At 61.3% G+C, this 25,468-nt stretch overlaps 1 protein-coding gene and 2 long non-coding RNA genes across 11 annotated transcripts in view; 1 reads left to right on the top strand and 2 right to left on the bottom strand.

Moving 5' to 3' along the window:
• The window catches only part of Prdm16 (PR/SET domain 16), a 318,869-nt gene that overhangs the window by 138,423 nt on the left and 154,978 nt on the right, over positions 1-25,468 (top strand). For all 9 annotated transcript variants that reach the window (XM_078025080.1, XM_078025077.1, XM_078025076.1 and 6 more), the window contains one exon: positions 15,613-15,663. In XM_078025080.1, coding sequence (XP_077881206.1) covers positions 15,613-15,663 — 51 coding nt within the window. The remainder of the gene's footprint in view (positions 1-15,612; positions 15,664-25,468) is intronic.
• Positions 1,041-9,836, bottom strand: LOC144367827 (uncharacterized). The gene is made up of 2 exons (XR_013427325.1): positions 4,889-9,836; positions 1,041-4,557 (listed from the first exon to the last, which is right to left on the bottom strand). It is a non-coding gene; the product is annotated as an uncharacterized LOC144367827 (long non-coding RNA).
• LOC144367831 (uncharacterized) lies at positions 18,858-21,082 on the bottom strand. Its single transcript, XR_013427332.1, has 2 exons — positions 20,849-21,082; positions 18,858-20,389 (listed from the first exon to the last, which is right to left on the bottom strand). It is a non-coding gene; the product is annotated as an uncharacterized LOC144367831 (long non-coding RNA).

Raw genomic sequence — 25,468 nt, 5'->3', positions numbered from 1 at the left:
GGAGTGGGCACCCGCTTCCTGCCCTTTGGGTGTTGCATTTCCGGCCGGGCCAGTCGTGTTGTGTGTGGGTGTGAGCACGCGGACGGGCACGTGTGTGCACAGAGAGGCACGAGCAGGCAGATAAGGCCGCTGCAGGCCTCTGACTCGATTTTGGTGTGGAACGGAGACAGACATGCCCACGCCTAAGAATCCGACTTGACCGGTTGAAATCAGGCCCTGTCTGAACCAGCGCTGCGAGGGGCCAGCAGAGACTGCCCGCGGCCCAAACAGCTGGACTCTGAGCAGCGCAGATATCCGCTCCGACCAGCAGTGTCAGCTCCCAAGACACAGCTCCTGGAGATGGGGCCATAGGGCCAGCAGACAGAACAGGGGACAGCCTTCTCTGTCCCCAAGAGCAGGGGTGGCTGGCTGAGGCTGATCTGATCCCCGACTGATGGCCATAGTGAGCCAGGCCCAGTGCACTGCTTTAGGGCAGACTTTACCTGGAGAGAGCGTGGACAACCTTGACCATGCCCAGCAGGCCGACACCCACCCAGGACACCGCCCCCTCCCCTTCTGGCAGCTCAGGTGCCAAGGAGAGAGACTGGGGGCAGATACCAACTTCCTTCCTGTTCACGGCTAAAATCTGCCGAGGAGTGCGGGGGGTTCCAGGGGGCCGGCTCTGCAGGTTTACTAACTAGCAACGTTTGGAGACATCCCGGAGGAGCACAGAGGGGCGCAGGGCACGTGGACATGCTGTTTCCAACACGGGACTGCCGGGGAGCCACCTGGGTCCCGGTGGTCACCTGGGGTCTCCGCGCTGGTCTCCCTGGGGTGCACTGTGAACACGGGGCCCAGGACCCGCAGGCTGCTCTTATCTGCAGCATCTGGCCCCATCCCGGCCGTCTCTGTGTCTCCGAGATGTAACTGCTCACTCAGAGACATAAACAGCAGTGCCGTTTGGCAAGGGCGGCCCCGAGACATCTCTCCCCACAATGTTCCTTTTGGCATCTGATTAGAAAAAAAATCTTGCAATCAATACTCAAAGTTGGATTTTGAGATTTTCTGCAGAATTGGGCTTGGAGCATTTAATAACAAGGTTCCTTACTGTACTCAGCCTCTAAATTTATAATGAAAATAAATATTTCCCCTCCTGGATGCGGAAGGCCATGCCAACTGCGGGAGGAGTTTGGATGCGAGAGGAAGCGATTGGATCCGCTTAAACGCCACAAACACAAACCCTGCACGTCTTAGCGAGACCGGGTCCCTCGGGGAGGACCCCAGGGAACGGAACATTCCTGGCTAATCTCGGGCCACTTCTCCTAATTGTACAGTGTTACGCGCTAATCAACAGCCAATGCCGTCTCTTTAAGACCAGGACAGAACAAAGCCTCAAATTACTAATTACACAAATACAGTGTCTTTTGCTAATTGGATTGGTTAATGTTCGTTCATACAGCTCTTTAAGGACAGGCACTGTGGTATGAAAGAGGCAATTCATAGGTTTAATAACGGGCTAATAACCATCAGCCATGAACACTCGGCCCTTGTCGCGTGCGCGGCGTCCGCGCCCTTCCCAGCGCTTTGCCGTCTGTTACAAATTAATGCCTTCACAGGAGCCAACTGGTGCGCCAAGCCCCGGCCTCCCGCTCGCCTCCATCCCTACCTTGCCTCCAGCCGGCGAGCGCAGGCAGAAAGCGGGCCCCAGGCCCGGTGCCGTGCGGGAGCTCGGCCTCCGAGGGAAGAGGAGCCTGTTACTTCCATTATTTATGGAGGGCCTTGGTGAGGAGAGGCAGGAGCCGCGGCCCTGCCTCTCTCTCCGTCCTGGGGCCAGAGCTTAGCTGTTGTACTCAGTGACCCCAGGCAAGCTGCCTGACCTGCACGGGCCTCAGTCAACTCAGCTGGAAAATTGGGTAAAAAGGTTGTGGTGTCTCAGACACGGAGCCCCTACGCAGAGGAGCCCTCCGCAGAGGTGCCGGGAGGCCGCAGCCCGATAGCCCACTGCACAGGAGCGGCCGGCCGTGCCCGGGTCTGCCTTCCTCTCCGGTGGCCAATGCCAAAGGGGCTTTGGGGCCTGTGGGCCCAGAGCTGGACTGGGGACCTGAGACAGGCCCACTGCTGCAGCCTGTCCTGGGGAAGGCAGAGACAGGGTCCCCACCACTGGCTTGGGCTCCCAGCGCTGCCCAGACCTCTGGGTTCAGGACATTGTGTGAAGTTGGAAGAGCAGGACCTGGAAACCCTGGCCAGGAAGGTCCTCTCTGGGGCCACCGCTGCTCCTCAGCAGGACTCTACCTGAGGTCCAGCTCTACGGGGGGCAGGCTGGCCAGGGGCTGGCCAAAGAGCCCAGGTCTCTGTCCTTGCTCCTGTTCAAGCTTCTGTTGCAACCTAAGTGTCTCATTCACGAAGCCATTCTTCCATCCAGGAAAAGCAACATCTTTAGGACAAAAGAGAGCCTTTTGCCAGTTGAAAGGCTGTCAGGCTGAGACTGATACGACTCTGACATGTTCGCGGCAGCCCCGCCTTCGAGAGCCTCCAGGGAGAGTGAACAGACCTGGACCTCCCGTTCCCAGGGAGCGGTCAGCAGGGATGGGGTGTTTGCTCTTCTAAGGCCGAACGCCGCGGGCTGAGGCCAGGTGGAAGCGGGACCGAGGATTTCTACTTTAATTTTCCCAGGCAAATCGGCAAACCCCAGGCAGCCCAAAACAGAGGGCTCTGTGTCCAGCACAGACGCCGGCTCCACACGCGATTTCCAACTTTAAGGTGCAAGATGATATGTGCTCCATACCAACTCTGCTCCAGGGTCCGAATTTTTATCTTTCCTGGTGGTGTTGGTAGGATCCTGTGGGGACAGAGGAAGCAGCTCCCAGCCCTGTGACCACAAGGGCCTGGACAGTGTGCTGTGTGGCTCGGCTGCAGCAGCTGGAGGGCGGGTGCATCCAATGCATCTTCAACTTGCAGAATTTTCAGCGTCTGATGGGCTTGTCAAGAGGTGACCCTGTCGTAAAGTCCAGGAGTAAAACAGACCCAACCAAGCCAGCAAAAACGAGGGTGTTGGGCCTGGAAGGACCCTGGCCAGCCTCTGGAAGGGGGCTCATGCCAGGCTGAGAAGAGCCCAAGGTGGGGCTAACGCTTCACCTGAAGGGGCTTGGCCCTGGCTCCTCCGCCCCAAGTGCTTAGAAGTGACAGCTGGCCCCAAGGTGGAGCCACCGGCCACCCCAGAGGTCATCTCTTTTCCTTGGCGAGCCTGCATGTCTTGCCCAGGAGCCGGTTCCACTTGTTAGACCCCTGCCCATGCCTCTTCCCAGCCCCTCCCCAGGCACCCAACTCCCCTGGTCTCCCCTCTGGCTCTCTCCCACTCCTTTCTGCCCAGGACTCGCTGGGCCTTTGCCCGTGCTTTCCACACCTCGCCTGGTTCCCTGCTGGCCAGGCCTTAACTCTCTTCAATCTTTGGGAAGAGCAAGTAAGTCAGGTGCCGAGCAAGCTCTCCCGGCTCCCCGCAGCTCTGCAGTCGAGCTGGGTTAGCCGACACCTCTGCAGCCCCTCCAGGGGACCTTGCCGGTTCCAGGGCCCGGGCATGCAGAGGTGCCCGTTTCCCAGCCAGTGGGTGATCCTTCCCCTGGGCCCGTGGAAACCTGCCCAACTCCTGAGGACGGCAGGTGAGCCAGGAGCCCAGGCCCTGGAGGTGGCCAGCGTTCTCCTGAGTGCCTCCTTCTGCTGCCTGCGTGGGCCGTTGGTGGCCTCCCCACAAGCTCGGAGGCCCCCACAGCCACCCAGATGCATCCAGAAGGACGTGGCGCACTCTCCTCCTGTGTGTCCCCCACGGGGGCGTGCGTGGGCCCTCTCTGGGCAGGTCCTCCTCCTGGGCTGATGGGGTCATTCCTCTCAGTTTGTCAGCAGGTAACGGGGACAGATTCCCTCCCTGTTACCCGAGGCCTGGGAACGCAGCCGCTCCTTCCAGGAGACAAAGCAGGAGGTGGTGGGAGGGTCTCCTCCTCCTTCCAGGCTCCGCAGGTGTGTGAGCACACGCTTCCTCAGAGCGGCCTCCCTGCCCTCACCCCTGGGGACAAGGCAGGAAGGAAGAGGACACTGCGCCCTGCGTTGGCGACCCATCCGGTGGGCATTTTCCTGCCCTGCTGCCGGCCGCTGTGGCTGGGGGCAGGATGCGTGCCCCCTGCAGTTCTCTGGGACCCCTGACCCCCCAGGGTTGTCCTGCAATGAAAGCCCTGGAGGACACTTTTGCTCAGGGTCTCACAGGGACAGACCTGTCCCTGTGGTCAACTCCCTGTGGTGGCCGGGTATGTCAGGGGCTCTGCAGCAGGGGCGCGAGCGCATCTGCCCACAAGACAATCCAGACTCTCAGGTGCCACCAGGGCCTTGCAGAAACATCTTCCTGGAGGAGGCCGGGCCCTGGGGCCCCCTGGGCTGCTGTGGGAGAAAACTCCGGGCCGCCGCCCACGCGGGCAGGAGCTCAGCCCTGGGAGAGGGCCGCCTCTCCCCCAGAGGGAGGCCCTGCCGCTCCAGGAAGGAATTCCAGCCAGCGGTTGAGGATCTCCTCTGTGACAGCTCTGTGTGCTTCTCCTGTTGGAAAATCAATCAGGGAAAGAAAGGGGAGGAGGTGAGGGGAACCCTTTCACCCTTCGCCCTCAGTCCCGACAGAGAGTCCTGGCCAAGGGCTTGGGGGACGCCGCAGCCCTGCCCACCTGTCCTGCTGGTGCTCAGCCGGGCACCTCCGTCTCCCGCCTGTGCTCTCTGGGGAAAGCCCACCCCAAGCCAGGGGCCCGCCAGGTGCTGGAAGCCCAGACGGCACTCTACTCCCTCTGCTTGGGGCTTTGCCTTTGCCATTTGGTGTTGGCAACAGTGGGGACAAAGGGACCGCTGAGCCTCCACTGCCCGTGTGAGCCCATCGTACCTGAAGCCTGGTCAGGGAACCCCTCTCCTGCTTCCCGGCTTGCAGCTGGACTGGACCCAAGGACACGGACTCCTTCCGGCCCGTCCTCCTCCCGGCGGTGGAAACGCAGCAGGCCACAGGCTTCTGTGAACGGCCCTGGGTGCCCGGGCTCCTCCACCCTGGGGAGGCTCGCCCGGGCTCCTCTCTGTTTATGTTCACAACCCTTTCGAAATGTGGAAGCCCTGCTTAGCTCAAGCCATGCCCACACAGGCCACAGGCTGGACTAGGCCCAGGGGCCATAGGGCTTCTGAGCCGCGAGGGGCCTGGGCAGCAGGAAGGCCTCTGTCCCACTGTGGGCTTGACCGCCCCGTGGCCTGCCCCCCCAGCCTCGGCCCTCTCACCAGCAGACCACGACGACTCTAGTGGCTCCGCGGCCTGTTGCAGTTAAGGGCTGTGTGGCCGGGCCTGCCACTGTTGGCATCCCTTCCACCCTCTCCTGTGGCTTCGTGTCATCTGTCAGGCTTGGTGTCACGTGTGCAGATGGGGTACCTGCGTGCTGAGCCAGGGTGCAGCGTGCTGGGAAATCCTGCTGGGCCAGGAAGGGCAGGCGGCCTGAGCCTGGTGCTCCTCGCCCTGCTCCTGTAGCCAGCTCTGGGACAGGCCAGTGGGGAGGGGGGCGTGACGGCCCCATGGTGGCCTGGACCGCCCAGGGGCTCCCAGACAGCCTGGCCCTGGGCACCTGTAGAACCTGCAGAACTCTCCCTCCAGCACCTTCAGCGGCTGACCCTGGACTCAGAAGGGCCTGGAGGGCAGCAGGGGCCCACAGGGTTTACTAGAACCAGAGGCCGAGCGGGTTCAGCCGGCTCCCCACCCCGGAAGGCAGATCTGAGCCCTGGAACCTGGCCGCAGCCACAGATGCAGGATCCCAGAGGCTGCCCGCTTCACAGAGGACCGGCGCGGAATTCCTCGGCACAGCTGTTCCTGTAATCGGGTCCCCTTAGGCGAGTGTGCGGTCTTGTTTGGACTCTTGGCTCCCACCGCCCCCACACACGGTGGTCTTGAGCTAGCACAGCAGCTGTGACCAGACCCAGGCACCCGGCGCTCTGCTGCTTTGCCCCTCCTGGAAGACTGGAAACATTCATCGTGGGAGAGAAAGCGAAGCTCCTTTTATTATCTCTGTTCCTCACTCACCCCCAACCATTTCTCCAAATGGAACCAGTTCTGCAGAAGCCAAATAAGCTCATAGTTCAGGGCGTGCCCTGCAGTTGGCTTTGTGACATTAGCAAGTTTCTCAGCCTTTCTGAGCCTCAGCAGTCTCATCGAATAAGGTAATGCCACGGTGCCTGGGCAGAGCCATGCTGGCATCAGTCCCACGGTCATGGTATCACATGCAAGAGTGGGAACAGTCATCCACCTGCTGGCTCGGCCTGGAGGTTTGGGGGACCCCACTGCGAAGAGTGCCCAGACATCTGCTGTGTGAGCAAGCAGCATGGGCAAGAGGGAATTAGATGAGTGAAGGTGGGCCCAGGAAGGCCTGATGGAGCCTGGCCGCTGGCACTGCCTGCTTCAAGTTGCATTGTTCCTGGTCCCCAGAAAGCATTGCCTGCTGTTTTTAAGGGAATTAAAACTAGATTCTGCTTTGAAACACAAAGCGATGACCCCTGGCCCTCCCACCTCCAGGTAGCTGAAGGCTCCAGGTAACTAACTGAAGGCTCCAGGTAACTAACTGAAGGCTCCAGGAAGCTGAAAGCTGTCCCCATCCCCAACGGAAGAGTTTGTTCATCCAGCCCAGGAAAAGCCTGAAGCCACAGGCCAAGGCATTCCCATCCGTGTGACAGCCATTGCCAGGAGATCTATGACCCTTTTTACTCACTTACGATTATTAAAGTTCACCTTAAACTGGCTATCAATAGGCAGGGTCAGGCTGAAGTTCATCAATACGACTCTGTCAATATCAAGGTTATTTTCATAACTGAAAAGGGTCGAGAATAAAAGATAAATGTTAATAGAGAATCGATAATCAACCCTATGATTCATACTGCCCACAGGGGAAGCAAGACCCCCTTGGCAGACACTGAGTCCACGGGCCACTCGGGGGTCCTGACGGGCCGTCACTGAGGACTCCAGTGGTCCCCTTCCTGGGTGGCACCCTCCCAGGGCTCTCAGGGCAGGCAGGGCGTGGCCACGGGGGAGCGGGGTGCTGTGTGCCTCAGGCCACCCCCCGCCTGCCCTGACACTAGGAAACCTGCGTGGGCAGAAGAGGCACGAGAGCAGGACCGTCCTCTACGTGTGGACACCAGCCTCTCGGTTCCACTCCTGCTTCTGGGTGTGGCCCTCTTGGTCCTCGGTGATGGCCGGCAGGATGGCCAGCAGGCCCCGGGGGGTTCCCTGGACTGTGGGAACCTGGTGCTGAGAGCGCAGTCGCTGCGGCGTTCTCATAGCACAGGGGCATGTGACACGACCTGTGGGGGGTGGAGGGCCTGGCCGGTGGCCCTGGTCCACAGGTGGACGCTGACCTCCAGGCCTTAAGGTGGTCACACCACATAGCTGGCGCTCTCTGCTCGCCAGTCGGACCTCAAGAAGGAGGCTGTTCTTGAGAAGAGCCCTCTACCGTGACCGGTGAGGCTGGGCAGCTAGAGGGGGTGCAGTCCCTGCCTGGTGACTCGTGGCGCTGGGTCTCTGCTCCTGTGGGCCGGCTGCTCTGCCCTGGGCAGTGGAGCCCATCCCGGCTTCCTGCCAGCGTGGCCAGGGTTCAGGACCACGGTGGGTGGCCCTGCCTTTGGGGTCTCATCCCTGAGACATCCCCACGTCCCAGGGGTCCTCTTCTGGGGTGACCCTGGCATCTCCCCTCCTTTCTGTGAAGTCCAGAGAGTCCTTTTCCAGACGGGCTGCAGCGGGGCTGGAAAGAGCTGAGGAGGAGCAGGGAGTCTGTGGAGTTGAGGGTCAAGGTCACCTTCAGCTCATGTGGAATCACCAACTTCTGATGGATACCAGTTTCCAGCACAGGAGCCTGGCCTGTGTGGTGGGCAGGGGCAATCCTCTCCATCAGTCCTGCTGCTGGGGGACCAGAGCCCCCGTCCACCTGCCAGGACAGGCGGTCAGCCCAGTCCTGCCCCCAGCTCGGCCATGTCACAGTAGAGTGAGATTCAGAGTCAGGGCCAGGGGCCTGCCTGCTCCTCTCCCACAGCCCCAGGAGGAGAGGCGACGGGCGGCAGGACTCCCGTCCAGAGGGCTGCTCCGCCAGGGACCCCTGACATCCAGGACCATGAAGCTGCTGTTCCCTGGGTCCTTCATGAGGCGTTTCAGCCTTGCTCTGGGGACCCTGCTCTGGGGACCCTGCTCTGGGAACCCTGCTATGGGGACCCTGCTCTGGGGACCCTGCTCTGGGGACCCTGCTCTGGCAGATGCTGGCTGACCTGGGGTCGGAGGCTGGCTGACCTGGGGTCAGAAGCCAGACTCATCCACACCTTGCTGCTTCTGTCTTCCCCCAGGGAGAGGGGCTGCCCAGCCTGCCACCCTCCTGCACTGCTCCTTCGGGGCCCTTGCCTTGATCCTATAGGTCCCAAAACCTCCACCTGAATCCTGGGTGCACCCCAGACTGCTGTGCAGATGTGGGAAGGCTTCTGTACCTCTCTGAACCGCTTCCTCCTCTGGTAATCGTAGCTCTTTCCCAGAGACTCGTGGCAAGCTTCCACTGTGTTAATGGAGCCATGTCCCCAGCGCACCTCCTGGCACTGTCCTTGCTCACCTCCACCTCCCCTTTCACTGGTGGCCGTCTTGTCCCTTGGACTGCCTCAAATGCTTCCACCAGGAGAGCTGGAGAGGTCCCGGCTGGGGGCGTACAGTGGGGGTACAGGCCCGAGCCCCTAGTGGCATTCTGTGACGTTGGACAAGCAGCAGACACCACCTGCCCCTCAGAGTGGACCCAAGCCACATTGGGACCAGGTGAACATGCAGCTGGACCTCCCTGCACCACCTGCCTGTCATGCCCGACCTCAGCCCCTGTCTATGCTCGCCTCGGTCAGGACCAGCTCCCTGGGCTGGCCACGGCCTTCCAGCCAGGAGGCTCCTGGTTCTGAGGCTCCCACCTCTGCCCACCTCCAGCCCCACTCCTGCCTCAGCCCTGGGTCGCCCCTGGGGTGCTCGGCTCCCTTGGGTGGCCCTCCCCCGCCCCACCAGTCAGTCCTCAATCACGTGCCGCTCAGGGTCCCAAGGCGCCTTCCACAGGGCGGTGTAGACCGAGGAAAGGCGGTGTAGACCGAGGGTGCTCAGCGTGGGATGAGGATGCAGAGGGACAGTGACCCGGAAGACGCAGGCTGTCACCTGGAGGCTGGCTCGCCCTGCATCGGGAAGCTGGGAGGCTGGGCTGGCCCCGCCTGGGCAGGGCTTGCAGGCAGAGGGGCAGCACGCTGGCAGTGGGCACGCCAGCGAACAGAGTGTTCTTGGAACGTCTGAGAGCCGGCAAGCCGTGCCCAGGCTCCGGGTCTGCACAGCTGTGCCAGCCAGCCGGGGCAGGCAGGCCCGTGTCTGAGGAAAATCGCGGGGCGTGTGGTTGAAGCCTGCTGGCCCGGGGTGAGCTCTTGTGACCAGAGCCCGGCAGAAGGCCCAGCCACACCCAGACAGGCCCGGGAGGGAGGTGGTTCCTGGGGAGGCCTCTGGGGCAGGCAGGTCCCCCCCCAGGGCTGTTCCTGGGGCCTGGAGACAGGGCAGCCTGGAGGTTCTGGGGGCCCAACAGAAGGGCCGAGAGGCAGAGGCCTGCAGGCACCCCCCAGGGCCACTCCCCCCTTCCCAGGCTTGTGGGGTTCTCTGACGGACCCCCAGGACAGGGTGTGAGGCCCGAGGCATGGAAATACCCGTGGGCAAGGTGGGCAGGGCGCCGGCTGCGGCGGGGAGTGGACCAGGCGTGGAGGCCTCTCTGCGTCCAGGGGACGGGCTCTCCCGGTCCAGGTCCCTTTGCATGCCGTGCTCAACTGTGTCAATATTTTCCTTACGAGTGAAGAGAGAGCCCCATTCACTGGACAGCTCTCACTTGAAAGAACTGAGAAGTATCTGTTTAGGCATAAAAGCTAAAAACAGTGTCCACGGCTCCTTAAAAAAATCATTTCTGCCGCTCAAACAGGGCCAAGCTGATTTTTTTTTAATGCAAAAAATAAATAAATATGACCCCACTCCCAGTTGAGAGCTCAAGAGTTTGTGTCAACACTGCTGGGCCTTTGCTCAGAGAGCCAGGGCCCGGCTGCTGGTGACTCAACCCCTTTCATGGCTCCTGCCCGAGCTGCCAGCGGGACGCCACCCAGCCCAGCTCCGCCAACACTCGGGCCTCGGGGAGCGTCCCCCGCCCTGGCCAGTGCTGGCCAGGTCAGGTGTGAGTCCAGGTCGGAAGGGTGGGGCCTGTGGCTCCTTTCCACCCAGGTGCCCATCAGTGGCCTCTGTCCCTCCACGGCCCAAGCTCAGGGTGGGATGCCAGTGTGTCCCTGCTGGCTCAGTGGGGCCGGTGAGAGGAGTACAAGCAGGTTTGCATCCAGGTGCCTGGGACCGACCCCCCCAGTAGCCCCCAGGCCGGAACCAAGACTTCAAGGCAATATTTACCCCAGGGGAATGGGACCTGGATCTGGAAAGAGAGCTAAGGATGAGAATTGTGCTTTTAGAATCCCATCTTCCCAGAAAGGAGCACGCACTCTAGGGCACTGCTGAGGGGGAACAAAACCCCGCAGAGGGGACATCAGCAGTCTGCCACTGTCCTGGGCCGTCTGCTCAGATGGCCTTCAGCAGCAGCCTGCGCTCCGGAGGCCCAGGACCCCCCAGGGTCAGCAGAGCCAGGCTCAGAGCCAGGACGGGATGCCTAGGGGTCCCTCAGTCTCCCTCTGTAACAGCCCTGAGCTGCCCAGCAGCACCCACAGAGGAGGGACCAGCTTCCAGCAGGTTCTGGGTTCACAGGCCTCTCTGTGGCTACCAAGCAACTACTTCTGAAATGGGAAGGAAGGAATGCAGGTGAGAGAGCAGGTTTGTCTTGAGGGCCTGGGGCAGGAGTGACAAGCCAGGGCCTCGGGGGTCTCTGTGGCCAGGTGGAGGGAGGCCTGAGCACACACTTTGTCCACTTCCTTCGGGTTCTGGAGTGGCCTGTGGCCAGGGCCCGCTCTGGACTCCCCCGTAGGTGTTCTTCCCCCACAGTCTCTGGAGGGAGGGCAGGCTGCTGAGACCCTGATGTCGTGCCCCTCGGCCGAGCGCAGCTGTGAGCCCGAGATGCCGTGGGTGTGCATCTACTCCTCACTGACTTCCTGGAGAACAGAGGGTATTTATTTTAAGTCAAAAAAGATATTTTGACCAACCCCACTTAGCTAAATCCTGGCACTGACACTCGAGAGAGAAGCGAAATGCCGGAGGTCAGACTTTGCTTTTTTGGCTAAAATGCTTAATCAAAACACACCTAATACTTCTGCCGGGGTGCAGAGAAGTGGAGAGCCCAGAGCCACTGCCAGCAATCGACAAGCCAGCGGTGCGTGTGCTGAAGCTAAGCTAGCAAAATAAAGAGGGTTTTCAGCGAGGCAGCAGCCGGCCGGGGCGGACGCCAAGGCTGAGAGGCTCCGGGAGAGCGTCCGGCGGTTTTTCCACCGAGGTCAGCAGCGGGTGAGGAGGCCGAGTTAATGGCATTCATACCTGCCAAGGCGGGCCATTAAATCGGGGCAGGCAGTTCCGGAACACGGCTCCAGCCCACTGTTCCAGGCTGGGCTTCTTTCTGGAAAGCCACCACCGGGCACTGCTTCCTCCAAGGGGCCGCTGGGCTGGGTGCCCCCACCGCAGGCCTTGTGTGACCGAGGAGGGCCCAGGAACCGGACCCGCGTGGCTCTTCCCTGCTGCCTGGCGGTCCTGCAGCTGTGGGTCAGTAGAGCCCCGCGGCCCAGCAGCCACAGGCAGCAGCCCATCCAAAGGGGCCCGCTCAGGAGTCCACAGAGAGAACCAGGAGCTGCCTGGGAGCCAAGGCCTGTCCCCGGTGCAGGCCTGGCAGTCTCGGGTGGAGGCCTGCGTGGTCTGGTCGGACTCTTGCTGGGTGCATCCTGAACTCCTAGGCACAGTGTTGTCCAGTGTCCCTCTGGGTCCCTATCCGATGACAAGCTGGGTGGGTGGGAGCCTCCCCGAAGTCTATACTGGCTCCTCCAGCAACGGAGGGAAGGGGCCAGACGGTATGACGGTGCGTTCACAGGGGTGCTCCGTCCCGTCTGAAGGGTGGTGGATGCAGTCACCCTCAGCTCCAGATCTATGTGACACGTTGTCCCTTAATGTAAGTTCAGGGACAGGAAGAGGGCCGTGGAGGCCACGCAGCTCCTGACGTGCCTCTGTGCGTTGGTGTGGGGCAGAGTGACCCTGCTATAGGGTGGCTCCTCAGGGGAAGTCCTCCTGTTGGTGTCTTGGCCCAGGCTCCCTGGCTGGACTGATGATTGTGGGTGTGGGTGACCGGACAGGCCGAGGGGCCTGTGGGAGCAGGCGGCAGGACCCACCAGGCCTGGGAGCGGATGAGCTGCAATGGGGTCCCTTCTCCCAGGTGAGGCTTCAGCCCCACTGTCCCCACGTCCTCTCGGCCTGGCCTGGCTCCATGACGGTGCTAGGAGTCTTCAGAGAGGAACTGGCCCCACCTCTGCCTTCCGCTGCTGCCTGGAGCCATCGTAGCTCAGGGCACCTGCCACCCATCCGCCAAGTGGCCACACACCACATTTACCTCATGAAACGCCAGGAGGCTTGTGAGGCCACCAAGGTGTCGAAGGGCCCTGCCAGGCTTAGGACGTGGTCCAGGGGGGCATTGCCCCTCGACGGCCTCTGGCTGAGCTAGACCTGGGAAGGGCAGGAAGGAGGGAAGCCCCCCGCAGTGAGAAGCGGCTTGACCAGTGGAGGGCATCGAGTGGGCTGGGCGGACGTGGAGGGCAGCCCGTGCCCAGGGGGCACTACTGGCCAACAGGGCGCGAACCTGGGCCCTCTGGCTATGGGCGTGCAGTGCTGGGGCCTCCCTGACCACCTCGGTCTCCCTGCCCACTCCAGGGGTTGGCTTTCTTCAGGTGCAAATGGACAGAGTGGGGCTCTGGCTCGACTGGGGCAGGAGGCCACCTGAAAACATCCGACCAGAGCCCACCAGGCCACGGGTGGGCCCAGCGCAGCGCTCAGGGCTCCAGGAGGTGTGTGAACAACGGCGGGCGGGCCAGCCCTGGGAGTGCAGGCTGGGCTGTGCTGGCCAGCAGAGACGGGAGCAGCGAGTTCCGGCACGTGTGCGGGGTGCAGGCAGCTGGGCCCGGGTGGGCTTCAGCCCCCTAACGGTGCCTTCGGAAGCTGAGGCTGCAATACAAGCCTCTCCCTCATCTTAGGGGGCCCCAGGGTCACTGCTGTGTTGGGGCATCCTTTCACCAGAGCTAGGACAGCCCAGCTGTCCCCAGCCAGAGCCTGCCCCAGGAGGCCTCCAGAGGCCCACCTGCAGCCAGGCTCCCAGGCCTGGCCACATTCTTCTCCACAAGGCTCTTTTTCTGACCTTGACAATGACCTTGATGCTCATGCGGGCCACCATGGAATGAGCAAGGACCTTGCTGCCCGGAGGAGGCAGCCTGGGAACTGTTCCTAAACGTCACGTGGCATTTTTGGACAGGCTCAGTGGGTGCCTGGGGATTTTCAAAGCTCCGTCCCTGGGAAGAGTCCCCAACAGGGACCTGCCAGGGAGGGCGCACCCAGCCCAGTGGCCACTCAGGCTGCGTGGGGCCTCCTTTGACAAAGCTTGATGCAAGAGGAGGGCGGGAGATGGGTGAGGCTTGAGGGCCACCCAGGCGGAGGTGGCCATGTCCCTGTGCAGCAGTGTCTGGCTGAGGCAGGACAGGACATGGGGCTGAGTCAGCTCCACAGAAGGGTCCTCCCAGTGGCCGGCCCTCCGTGGCTGAATCTTGCCCCAGGGGCACCAGACACCACTCTCCTTGAAGATGAGAACTCTGGTTTCCTCCTGGCGCAGGCCGGAAGCCAGGAGGTGACGAGCCCCCCCACTCCTCTCCTGGAAACCGTGGCACAGACACCCCGCCCTGTGCAGCGCAGACCCGGGCCTCTGTCCTCGCTGGGGACGTGTCCAGGTGCAGGCCAGGGCAGATCTGTCTGCATCTCTTCCAGGAGCCTCTGGGGAGCAAGGCTTCTCTGAGATCCAGGTGGTCAGCTTCACTCTCTCCTCCGCCCTTCCTGGCCCCGAGTTCAGGAGTGAGGGCAGAACACAGCCTTCTGCAGCCTCCCCGCTAAGCCTCCCCTTCCCCGCGCAGGCCCAGGCAGAGCTTGGTGACCTGGCCGTTGGCGAGTCTCTGCGGGACGCCTCTCGGAGCCTCACTGTGGGGTTCACCGTCCTCCGTCTCCCTCTCTTTCCTCACTTACTGCCACTTTCCAAACCACATTTTCAGAATCTGTTACAAGAAGCATAAAATTCCCAACTGGTCAGCATCCCACACGGGGAACCTGCCTTCTTGTTATGACAGCTGGGCGGGCTGGTGCGCCAGGCCTTGGCACACGGCACCCGGGTCCTCTCCCAGGCTGCGTGGGCTCCGGTGGCACCAGGGTCCTGGCCAGGGGAGGGAAGAGAGCTCCGGGTGTGACCCCTTCCTCGTTTCATTTTTCAGGAGTTGATTTCAGACGTGGTTTCCACTCGGATCCACAGTGTGAGTCCACGGGAGGCTTTTTGACCCAGGGGATAGTCCACGCTTACAGCTCCTGTGTCGGTTTACTCAGCTTAGAAAGCCTCTGGGACCCGGCCCCCACGTGCCGCCCCTGGAGTGGAACGTGTGGGTTTGGGGGAGCGATGCTGGGCGAGATGCCACGGCTGTCCTGAGCGGGGCCAGGACAGCTCCGTGTGGAAGCTTCGTGCCAGGGGGCAGCGCCAGGCTGCGGCCACTCTTCTCCGTGGTTACCAGGCTTGTCCAGCAGCAGCAGGAAGGCAGGCAGTCCCGTGCTGTCGGGAGGCCGCAGCTGGCAGGGAGGGTCTTGTGGACGCACGGGGTGTTTCCCAGAGGCCACACACCGCGGCTCTCGCCTCGGCCCGCCTTCCTGTGAGACGCCTCCATCTCCCCAGGGACCTGGGGCTCTCTCAAGGGCAAGACCCAGGGCGACCACCTCTGACTTGCCAAGCAAGAGGAAGCCAAGGGAAGGGCCTCCCCTGTGACCGCTGCCCTCGCTGGTGCCTCCCCACGTCCACCTGCTCTGCCGGGACTGGGCTGTGCTCCCCTGAGCTCTGCCCCCCAAGCCAGACCGGAAGCTGCTGGACGGCAGTGGCGGCGTCTGCCCTCTCACCCTTTGCTAGGCAAACACGGGCGGGCAGCTGGCGCTCACACGCTTTGCTGGGCCTGTGGGTGGAAGGCAGGGGAAATAAGGCGGAATCCGGCACACCTCCCGGGTGCTCGAGCTCCTGATTCTGTAATGACACGTGTGGCTTCCCTTTGGAGGGACCTCACCCCGTTCCTGCAGGGCAACAGTGGAGCTACACAAAGTGGCTCCATCTCTGAGGTGGAGCCATTAGGAACCAGTGACAATGCTTCCAGGGAGAAGATGTCCCCTGGGCTTAGAGTCCTCAGCCAAGGAGTCCCCGGAGCCTCAGAGCCCTTTGTGTCCCGCCTGGAGACGCCGCAGGGCCTGGTCCCATGACTGCAGGGGACAGCAGGGTCTGCCCAGAGGTGCAGCCTGCTGTATGTAGCTTGAGCCCGGTGCTCCAGAAACTAACGGCTGCTCTTGAACTTGTCTTGCAGCAAATGCTCACGGATCCCGAGGTGTCGTCCCAGGAAGGCTGCATCCGAAAGGTAGGAGAGCTCGTCCCGTCCTCTCCCCGTCACGTGCTCCCGTCCCTGGGTAGAGGACGGTGTGATTTGATTGTCCGCGGGACACCATGTGGGTTCTCCGTGGCTGCCCTGCTGGTGTCCAGGAGCAATGCGCCATCGGGGGCCACGTGTGCTCAGCGCCGTGCCGGGGTACTCGGGGCAGACGCTTGTTTTCCTTGTGGAAGCAGGTAGGGTCACTGCACAGAGCCATCTCATCGTGAAGACAGGAGAAGCTGTGGGCGCGCCTGGGGCCAGGCAGATGGGTGCAAACCGGACAAAGGCAGGTTGGGTTGACTTAGCCATCTTCACTGGATACTCACATGAAGAGAATCTGGGGGAGGCCACTGGCGGCAGACCCAGCAAACCCGTTGTTACTCCAGTGTCACTTCAGATCAGCAAAGGTGTCAGCTTGGGCACTGTCCGGTCCTCGCTGACGGGGGCTAGATACGAAATGACAGGCACCAGCTCTGAAAGATCCAGAAAGGCAGCAGGGGCAGGCGAGGCACACCTGGGCCTCGGGTGAGCTGCATGGGGACAGCCAGGGGCAGGAGCTGACCTCTGACCTGGAACCACTCGCCAGGTAGAGTCCAGCATCCACCCAGGATGAGCCTGAGTCCACAGGCCTGCAGACCCACGAGAATACGTGTGTGTGCACTCTGCCTGCAGCTGACCTCATGTCTGGGATTTCAGTGCTGTCCACCCCATGGGCATCTTGGCTCTGAAACAAGAGGAAGTGCAGAGCCCCCGACTCTCGTGCTGCACCAGGCTCTGCTAGGCGGCTCCGCGCGGGCGCTGGGGAGGCCGAGCCAGCGCTGACCACCAGCTCCCAATGGGTGCGGCTGGCTGGCTATTAAAGTCACCAGCAGGCCCTGCTGACCTTGTGGGATGGCTGGGCTGAGCGTCTGGGCACAGGGGAAGGCAAGGTGGTGCCAGGTCAGCCGGCGGGCTGTGCCACGGCAGGGGCCAGTCCCCCCAGGCACTGAGTCCGGAGGACACATGGTGTGGCTCCTGGCCGAACCTCTCACCTTCCTCATCCCCATCTCTGTGGGCTGTTCAGCCCTGGAGAGACCCTTCTGGGGAACAAGGTGTCTTTCTCCGTCCCCGCTGCCTGCCGGAGGCCCGAGGCCTCCCTCCCTTCAGGTGTTTGCTCTGTGGCTCAAATTGTGGCGATGTCTGTCCCTCTCTCCCTCTCCTTCCCTGCCTCTGAGTGAACTTGTATTTCCCAGAGGACAGAGGGCAGCACAAGACAGGAAGCAGCTTTCCTCCCTTCCTGCCCTGAAGCGGGCTGCCGCGGACTCTGACCTCGTGCCGTCTAGAGCGAGGGTGCTGGGATGGGTGGAGGGGCTACCCAGCCCCAGAGGACGAGAATCCAGGTGGGAGGTCAAAAGGCCAAGTGTAAATTGAAAAGGCCACTTTTGAACCAGACCAAAACAAGACAGGATAAGAACATCCGTGGTCTCCCTCCTCTGTCCACCAGCGGCACTGTCTGTGATCTGCCTCGTGTTGTCTAAAGGGTGGGACCAGGAACGAGGTCTTGTCTGCTGAGGCCCAAGTTTGCTGTGTGCCTGTGGTGCAAGGTGCTGAGTGGCCAGGGACCCACGGGTGCCTGCCCCGTGTGCTGGAGCAACCCACCAAACGCAGGTCCCTGTGAAGCTGACTGCAGCTCTGCCAGGCTGAGGGGCTGCTCAGACCCCAGCAGATCCCACCCCAGGGCAGCTGAGCACCAGGGCGGCCACCGATGGGCACCAGAGCCCAGGGTCTGTGGGCAGCTGCTCTGTCCTGGCTCCCAGCCCTCTCCCTCCCACTGAGCTGCAAGGGGAGGGTGGGGGCTGCTGAGGGGCATCCTCACCCATGTCCGCCACCACCTCCCACCAGACTGAGAAGCTGCCACTCGGGCCCCCCGCCCGTGGGATCCCAAGATTTCCAGCCTCGGAACTTGGCCATCAGTAGCATTCAGGGGCCCTGGCGCTTGCCTGCGGTCACTCTGGTGGGATGATCAAAAACCCAAGCCGGGTGCTGAGGTCTGGGAGGGCAGAGGGTCACAGGTCAGGGCCAGGAAGACGAGGAAACAGGGCCCATCTGCGTCTCTCCCAAGCTGAAGCCTTGGGAACAGACAGGTTACGTACAGCTATGGAAGTGGAACGTAGATACAATTTCTTTGTTGCTAATGTAACCCCACGTGCCCTAGTGTGCCACGGTCAGGGTGAATTCAGTGAATTCTGTAGTTGGGGTCACCCAAAGACGTTCACACTTGCACTAAAAATATAACAGAGAAGCAAGGGGCTGGGAGGCTGTGTGACCTTGGGCTGGGAGGCTGTGTGACCTTGGGCTGCTCAACTGACATCTCGGAGCTTCCCTTTGGCATTCCCGGGAAGGCTTACACTTCCTGTCTTCTTCAGTGAGATGCAAAGGAGTTAGCTAATTCTATGGGGGCTTGACCCCTTGGTGCAGAAGGGTGGTTTAGGGGTCAGTCGCTATTATAAGTTCTCCGCCTTGGAGACAAGGTTGCTGCAGGGACCACAGAGCTCACAGGCCAGGGATGCCCAGCAGCGGCCGAATTTGAACCCAGGCCCGGGGCGGGGCGGGGCTGTGAGCAGCACCTGGCCTGAGCCCGCCCACAGCCGCAGTCCCCTTCCTCCCAGCCACCCAGTGCCCCTGCCCCACTCCCCGTTCGTCCACCCAGGCTCCCTGGGCTTGTCCTCTGCTCCTGGCGACCCCGTCCCCCTTTCCCTGTCCCCTCGCCCACACCCCCGTGACCGCGCAGTCCCGACGGCGCGGAGATGTGACACCGCTCCTCTCGGTCGCCTTCCCGGTGCCTTGGCCGCCCCGCGGCCCGGGCGCTTCCTGAAAAGTCGCTCTGGCAGGTCGCTGGGCCGCGTCCCTCTCTCGGCGCGGACCTCGGGGACGCCCCTGCTCCGGGACTCTATTTAGTCTGTTTACTTAGCGGGAAAGCCCGAGGCTCCTGGAGAGCAAACATCTGCGGGAGATAATCTAGCGAGTTGTCCATCCATCACCGCGGCGCGGCTCCCTGGAGAGCGCGCGGGAGCCGTAATAAAAAGGCCGGGCGAAGAGGCTTTGGGGACGAATAAAGAGCCGCGTGAAGGGCTCGCGGAAAATGGATGGAAGACGTTATTAAGGCTCAATGGCCGTCTTATCAAAATCCAATAGGATAGACATTTGGCAAAAGGCTTAAATTTATTCTTTGACTTTCTGGAGGGCTTGAATTTATCCGTTAACAAGAGTGTAGTCCACCCGGGGTGATGGTATCAGCCGAAAGAATTTTGATTCAATCTCTTTGGTGATATGAAAAGGGGAAACACAGCTCCCCGGCCTTTCCCTTTGTCCCACTTTATCTTGTTTTCTTTCACCGTCTTGAAAAGGAAGGACGGTTAATACAGTGCTACGGTGCCGCCTGAGAAAACAGTCGGAGGAAGTGCCCTCCCCCTTTTGTGTTTTCATTTTCTCTCCTCCTCCCTTCTCTACTCCCCCCACCCGATACATCCTTCAGTCCGCTGACATCATTAGGACTTGGACCAGAGACCTGAAAAGGTGCCACTCTGAGGCTCCCGGAAAGGAGCAGCCCCGCCAGCCCCAGGGCGCAGGGCATAAATCTCCGCACCCCCAGCCCCTTGTTATTATCTACAAAATGCTACAGGTCATAAAAGTCACCCGATAGCCCAGCCTCCTGTCCCCCAAACAGGGTGATTGATGGATAGTCATAATTACTGAGATGATTATTTGGGCGTTAGAACCGTGGCCTCTCCCTCGGGAGGTTCATGTGCTTCTGTGTGGCCCCAGGCCAGATGCCTCTGGGAACAGGACTCCCAAAGGTTCCCCGTCCCTGGAGGGACTCCCTAATGAAGGTGACTCTGTGCCAGGGGTGAGAGCTCAGCATGTCCAGGGAGGTGGGAGCAAAGACAGGAGCAACTGTCCAGAGCCCCTGGAGGCCCCAACCGACCGCCTGCCCGCGGCCTGGGCCGTCTGCAGGGAGAATTCGTGGCCTTGCTAGGCTATTGAGCTCAGCATGGCACCGGGTAGCCAGATCTGGGATCAGCTTGGTGGCCTCCTGGGGGACGCAGAGGTATTTTCCGTGCACGTGGATGAGGGCTGGGGAGGAAGAGGAGGGCGGGCGAGGGATGTGGCTGGGACCAGAAACTGGAAGGCCTGAAGCAGCGGAGCTGGAATGAGAGGCTGCCCTTCACGCCTGGGCTCCCGCTGGCATTCCCTGGCGCCCGAGGCATGCCATCACGCCCCTTGCCTGGGTGTCCTTGGTTATTCTGAGGTCTGTGCCTTTGAGGTGAGTTTCCAAAATCCTGTTCCTTCCATGTTTCGGGATGCCTCTGGAAACAGGACTCCCAAAGGTTCCTGGTTCCTTGGTTGCCCCCCTAACCAGCCAGCCTGCTGGCACTCAGAACTCAAAGCTCTGCCATCGACCTGCAGTTTTCCTACAAATGTAATTAAAAAAAAAAAATCACACCAGTCTCTAACCCTAAGAACCCTGCAATCAAAATTATTAATTTGCATGTAGGATCAGTTATGTCTTTATGAAACCAAAGTGTGTTTAGCTGCCCCGGAGACAGCCCCGAGTTGATTTTGATAATCTCAGGCTGAATAGACTTGCCTCGTCGCAGTAAGCCGGGGACAAAAGGCTGGACAGTGTCTGAAAGCCCTTTGACGACACGTCTCTCTTTCCATTGTTCGGGGGCTGCTGATAAAAGAACCGGGAGTCCATTAATTCAGTGAATGAACATATAGTAAAGTCAGTCCCCTCTTGAGAACAATAATGTTGAGGTCAGCTCTGGTCGCCATGGAAACTAAGTACTCCTAAGAAGTTCGCATCCTTGATTTTGCTGAATCAAAGGCTGCAAAGCGGAGAGGTGTAATGCGGCCAAGAGCAGAAAGTCGGCAGCGCCGCCTCTGCGGGTCCCTCCCCAAGAGGGCGCCGGGTCAGTGGCCCCGAGTTCCCCGAGTGGCCCTGGGGACCAGCCCACGCCTGGCTTCTTCTCCCCCCCGCCCGGGGGAGGAGGACCCCGTTTTCACAGCTGCTGACGCTCATCTGGAAAGACCTGGGCAGAAACCAGGCAGAGGGAGGGGCCGCAGCGGAAGCCTCTGCAGGCCCAGGCCCTGGCGGACTCTGCCCTCTCCCCCTGGCCGCCCCTGAACTTGCCTTCACTTGCTCTGTGGCCCCGTCACGTGCTGATAAGGGTGACGAATGTCCCTGGAGCATGGCCCAGGTGAGTTATGGGTGGCCCCGGACTGGACGACCACGGTAGAAATGTCGTCTCGTGGCCTGTCTCCTCAACTGAGTGCACTGGCTACCCACCCCACCCCCACATGCAGATCTCGTAAATCAGCCTCAACATCAGATCAGGCTGGGCAAGGTGCAGCTAATTAATTTCCTGTGAGGTCATTTATTACCTGCCGCAGCCGCCGGTGGTGCCGTCTCCAGGGCCCTGCGTGTCAGAAGAGGCCTACAGGCACAGGGTGCTCAGGGCTCACCAGGAGGGGCTATTCATTTTCCCCCGTTGGTGAGGAATAGATGAGCTGGGGTCTGTGGCCAGCATCTGAAGGCCCAGGAGACGGAGGGCCAGCCCCAGGCAGGCAGGGCAGGGCTCTACTACCTGGGGTCACTGCAGCGTGTGAGAGCAGTGGCCCTGGGGGACCTTCTGTCATCGGCAGTGTCACCCACCCTGCAGACACTTTCAGCAGCAGGCACACCCTCAGCAGAAGCCACCAGGTGCACAGCCCGCGAGGTTAGCCGTGGGCGCTTTTCCCTGGAGGGAGGGGGCCAGCCAAGTCTGCTTGGGGCAGTAGGCAGTTGGCCTTGAACCCTGGAGTTTCACCCTAGGTGTCTCCCCTGCCTGACCAGAGAGATCCCAGGTCCCAGGGCCCTGTGTGGTCTAGGGACAGACTCAGGAGAGGAGGGGGCCACAGTGCCGGGGCCCTGGCCGTGCTGGGAACCGGGGAACCGACTCAGCCCCGTGGCCTTGGCCACCGGAACCTGGTGGTGGAGAGTGTCAGGCCTCTTGGAGGAAGTTGGTATCCCAGCACCTGCCACGGGTCAGGGTTCACAGGCCGCTCTGACCTGCCTCCCTCCCCTCCTCCTGTCTCGGGGTGTCTGGGCAGCCTGCAGGGGCTCTCGGGCCCCATCACCTGAGCGGCCCTGCAGGAGGACGCCTCTCCGGCACTGGCTTCCGAGGCAGGATTTATTGGCTGTATTATCGGCTTTATAGGAGCCAGATGGAGGCGTCAATAACCTTGGCCCGTAATCTTCAGGTGGGTGCAATATTGAGTTAATTAAATCGTGCCACACTATTAGGAGAGAAATATATATCAGCTCTGAGTTCTGTTTTGCTTCCTCTGCTTTAGAAGCGCCAACACCTGCCTCACGGCTGTGGGTGCTGCTTGGTGGAGTGGGGACCTCGCAGGACCTGGCTCTCAGGGCCTGGTGGTGGCCTGGTGGTGGTCTTACGGTGGGACTCCGTCCTCATGCGTGTGAGGTGGACTTCTTTCTGTGCAGGCGCGTGCTAGGTGTCTGGTGCCTCTGCAGGGAATGTGGGCCACCCACCCCTGTGCTGCGGGCCCTGGGGACCCTCCCTGTGGCCTGGCCACTGGCTTTTCTCCTCTCTGAGCCATGTCCCTGGGGTGCTTCTCCAGGTGTGAAGCCACAGGAGTGGAGGTCCCAGCTGGTGTTCCCCAGGAGGGCAACAGCTCAGAGCCAAGGGCCGGCACCTGTGGTGGGCATGGCCTGCACAGGCCCTGGGAACCTGGGAGAGGGAGGCCCTTCCAGCTCCCTGGGCCCAGCTCTGAGCCCGGGAAGTTCCCCCATGAAGGAGGGTGGAGGGCCTGGCTGGGAGAGGGTGGGGAGGGGGTGCAGCGGCACCAGCCACCTGGGCTCACTGCCCGCCTGCACCTCTCTGTGAGGTGAGGTGCTGACCGCTGACTCCGCAGGGCCATGTGGGTCCCAGGTGGGGCCAGTCAGCAGCTGGCACTGAGGGTCCCACCCCTGCCCTGTTTCACAGCAGTTCTGGCTCCGCCTGGTCCACGGTGTTGGGGACAGGAAGCAGTGTGGCGTGGAAGGGAGGAAAGACAGACGCTGGGTAGCGAGAAGGGGGACCCCACCTTCCCTGCCCCAAAGCAGGCTCTGGGGGCTGGCACCATGCAGCACTGTACTTCACTCATCGCCCACAGAGGGCCCGCCCTACGCCAGGCTACCCACCGTGCCATGCAGGTGCCTTTACCCCCGTTGACCACATGCAAAAGAGGTGCGGGGGTGGGAAGGACCACTAGTGAAGAGGACCCTTTGGAAACACTGCCCGCCAGACCCCAAAGCAAGCGTGTCCTGCACTCCTGCCGCTCCAGGGCTGCTCTGCAGGTGTCCAAGCCGGCTGACCACCCCTTCAGGAACCACGGTCAGGAACTGGGTGCTGCGGACATGGCTGAGTTCAGGGAAGAGCAAGCCCAGGCCAGCTGGAGCCCTGGAGGGAGGAGCCCCTGCAGCTGCCGGCCTAAGCCATCCTGCGACTGTGGCTGCGACTAAGGAGGCCTGTCGTCCCCCTGGGGACCCCGGGCTGTAGAGGGAGTGTGCTCCCACAGGCCAGGGCACAGAACCTGGCCCTTCTGCCCATGCCTGCCCAAACCAGTCACCTGCCCCGGCACCCAGGACTGTGTGGAAAAGGGGCTCCGTCTCCGAGGGAGATCTACAGACGTGAGGATGGGGGGCTTCCTGGAGGAGGTGGTGTCTGAGCTGACCCGACCAGCTCCCAGGTCACGAGCTCAAGGGCAGGCCATCCCTGGAGATGGGCAGCTAGAGAAGGAAGCCCTGGGCAAGGCTGAGGCGCCGTGAGCATGGGACAGCCTTCCTGTAAGCATGTCTGTGTCACGGCTTCCCTGCCCTGTCCACCTCGGGCATCTGTGGAGTGCCTCGAGGTGTCCTGGGGGCCAGCCATCTCTCTCACAAAGAGGCTGTGGCCATGGATCCAGAGCCACCAGGGGAAAGGAAGACCCTCCCAAGAGGTACCAGGCCCGTCACAGGGGATGTCCCAGGACCCTTTGCTGGAGGTTTGGCAGAGAATGTGTCTGGAACCGAGGTGGAGGACACCCCGGGGGGCACCTTGCTTGGTGCCATAACTCATGGGCCCAGGGCCTAAACGGCACTTAGGCCGCCCAGTGCTACGTGGGGGCCTTGCTAGCCACCTGGCGGGCGGGTAGGTAGACACCCACGAATCTCGAGCGCTCATTGCCGAGGGAGAGACACCAATCCAAAAACCTCACCCCGTGTGTGATCCGACTCTGTGATGCTCTGCCGAGGGCAAAGCTGGAGGAGTGAAAAGGTCAGGGTGGGGCTGGGAGGCGAGCGGGCAGACACGGGCATCGGCCATGGAAGTGCAGGGGACGTCGTGATGATGGCTACAAGGCTGTGGAGTGTCCAAGCCCACGGAGGGGGCCAGCACAGGTTCCTGTTGACGTGGGGGAGCTCGTCCTCCAACCCCGACAGGGTGGTCCTTGAACACGCTACACGCTGGCCACTGGAGCCCGAGGGGTGAAGGAGGAAGGAGCCGCCCGAGACCTCCGTGCCGTGCGCTCGATTTTCCTTGAACCTGCAGTTGCTCTACGGAGAGGGGCTGTTCACGGATGCGGCTCTCAGAACACAGCCTGGCGCACACACACGCGCTCGTGATTCACACACACATGCCACACGGGCAGGCTGGGAGAACACACAGAATTGGCAAAGCCACTGCTTGGTGCGTCCCATGGTTGCATCCAGGTCACTGTCACCATGGGCTCCTTGCTGTGGGCCTGCCGTGGTGGGCACTGCAGATGGTGGGTGTAGTTGACCTTGACCCTGCTGCTGGGTTGTCCACTGTGCTTGCTGGAGTCACAGTCCCTGTGAGTGGGGCGGCAGGTCTTGCCTTGGTGTGGGACCTTAGGTCTGATGACCAGGGTGTGATGTCTGAACTCCGGACTCAGGACTGGGCTGGGGGGGATGGAGCCTTCTAGGCTGTCCTGCTCCTGGGCTGAGCAGTCGGGCCCCCTGTGACTCTGCGGAGCTCTCAGGGGCACCCTGTGACGCTCTGCTCCACGTGCAGCACCAGAAACTTCAGAGAAAGCTCACCTGCTGGCCATGGCACCGCCACCTGGGCTCTGTGAAAACCAAAACTCCTGGTATTTTAAGTTCCTGAAGTCGCAGGACTAGGACTTTAGCCCAGGGCTACTCTGCCGCTGACCCACACCCCCAGCACCTTTAAGTTTTTTTTAAAAAAATTTGACACAGGGTCTTGCTGAGTTGCCAAGGCTGCACTCAAGCTTGCGATCCTCCTGCCTCAGCCTCCTGAGTTGCTGGCATCACAGGCGTGCACCACTGTGCCCAGCAAGTCCCTGAATTTCAGAGGCTGTTTGTTACTGCAGTATAACCCCACTCACCCTGACTGATGCGCTTAGGGAATGTCTTACATTTTGTTCAATTCACAGAATATCCAAACGGCCTTCTTTCCTGCCTTCCCTCATTTGTTCGCCTATTAAACAAATATTTACTAAGCACCTACTGTGAGGAAGAGCTGTCCAGGGTGCTGGAGAACAGAAGCTGGGTTCTTTCAAGTTTCCTGTCTTCAGGAGTTTGGATTCTTCTGAGGCTGCAGTCACCTGCACAGAGGAGCCTCTGTGGCCTTTGTTATCTGTGTCCCCAATTCCCCAGGGGCCCTAGTGGAGGGGCACACTTCTAAGACCCTCGGGTGTGGCTTGCTCGGTGTCTTGGAGCAGTGCTGTCCCATCATGCTGTGGCAGGTGT

Source organism: Ictidomys tridecemlineatus, chromosome 11, assembly GCF_052094955.1.
Source record: "Ictidomys tridecemlineatus isolate mIctTri1 chromosome 11, mIctTri1.hap1, whole genome shotgun sequence".
Lineage (NCBI taxonomy): Eukaryota > Metazoa > Chordata > Mammalia > Rodentia > Sciuridae > Ictidomys > Ictidomys tridecemlineatus.
Note: the sequence above shows the minus strand (reverse complement) of the source record. Positions and strands in the feature narration are given on the sequence as shown.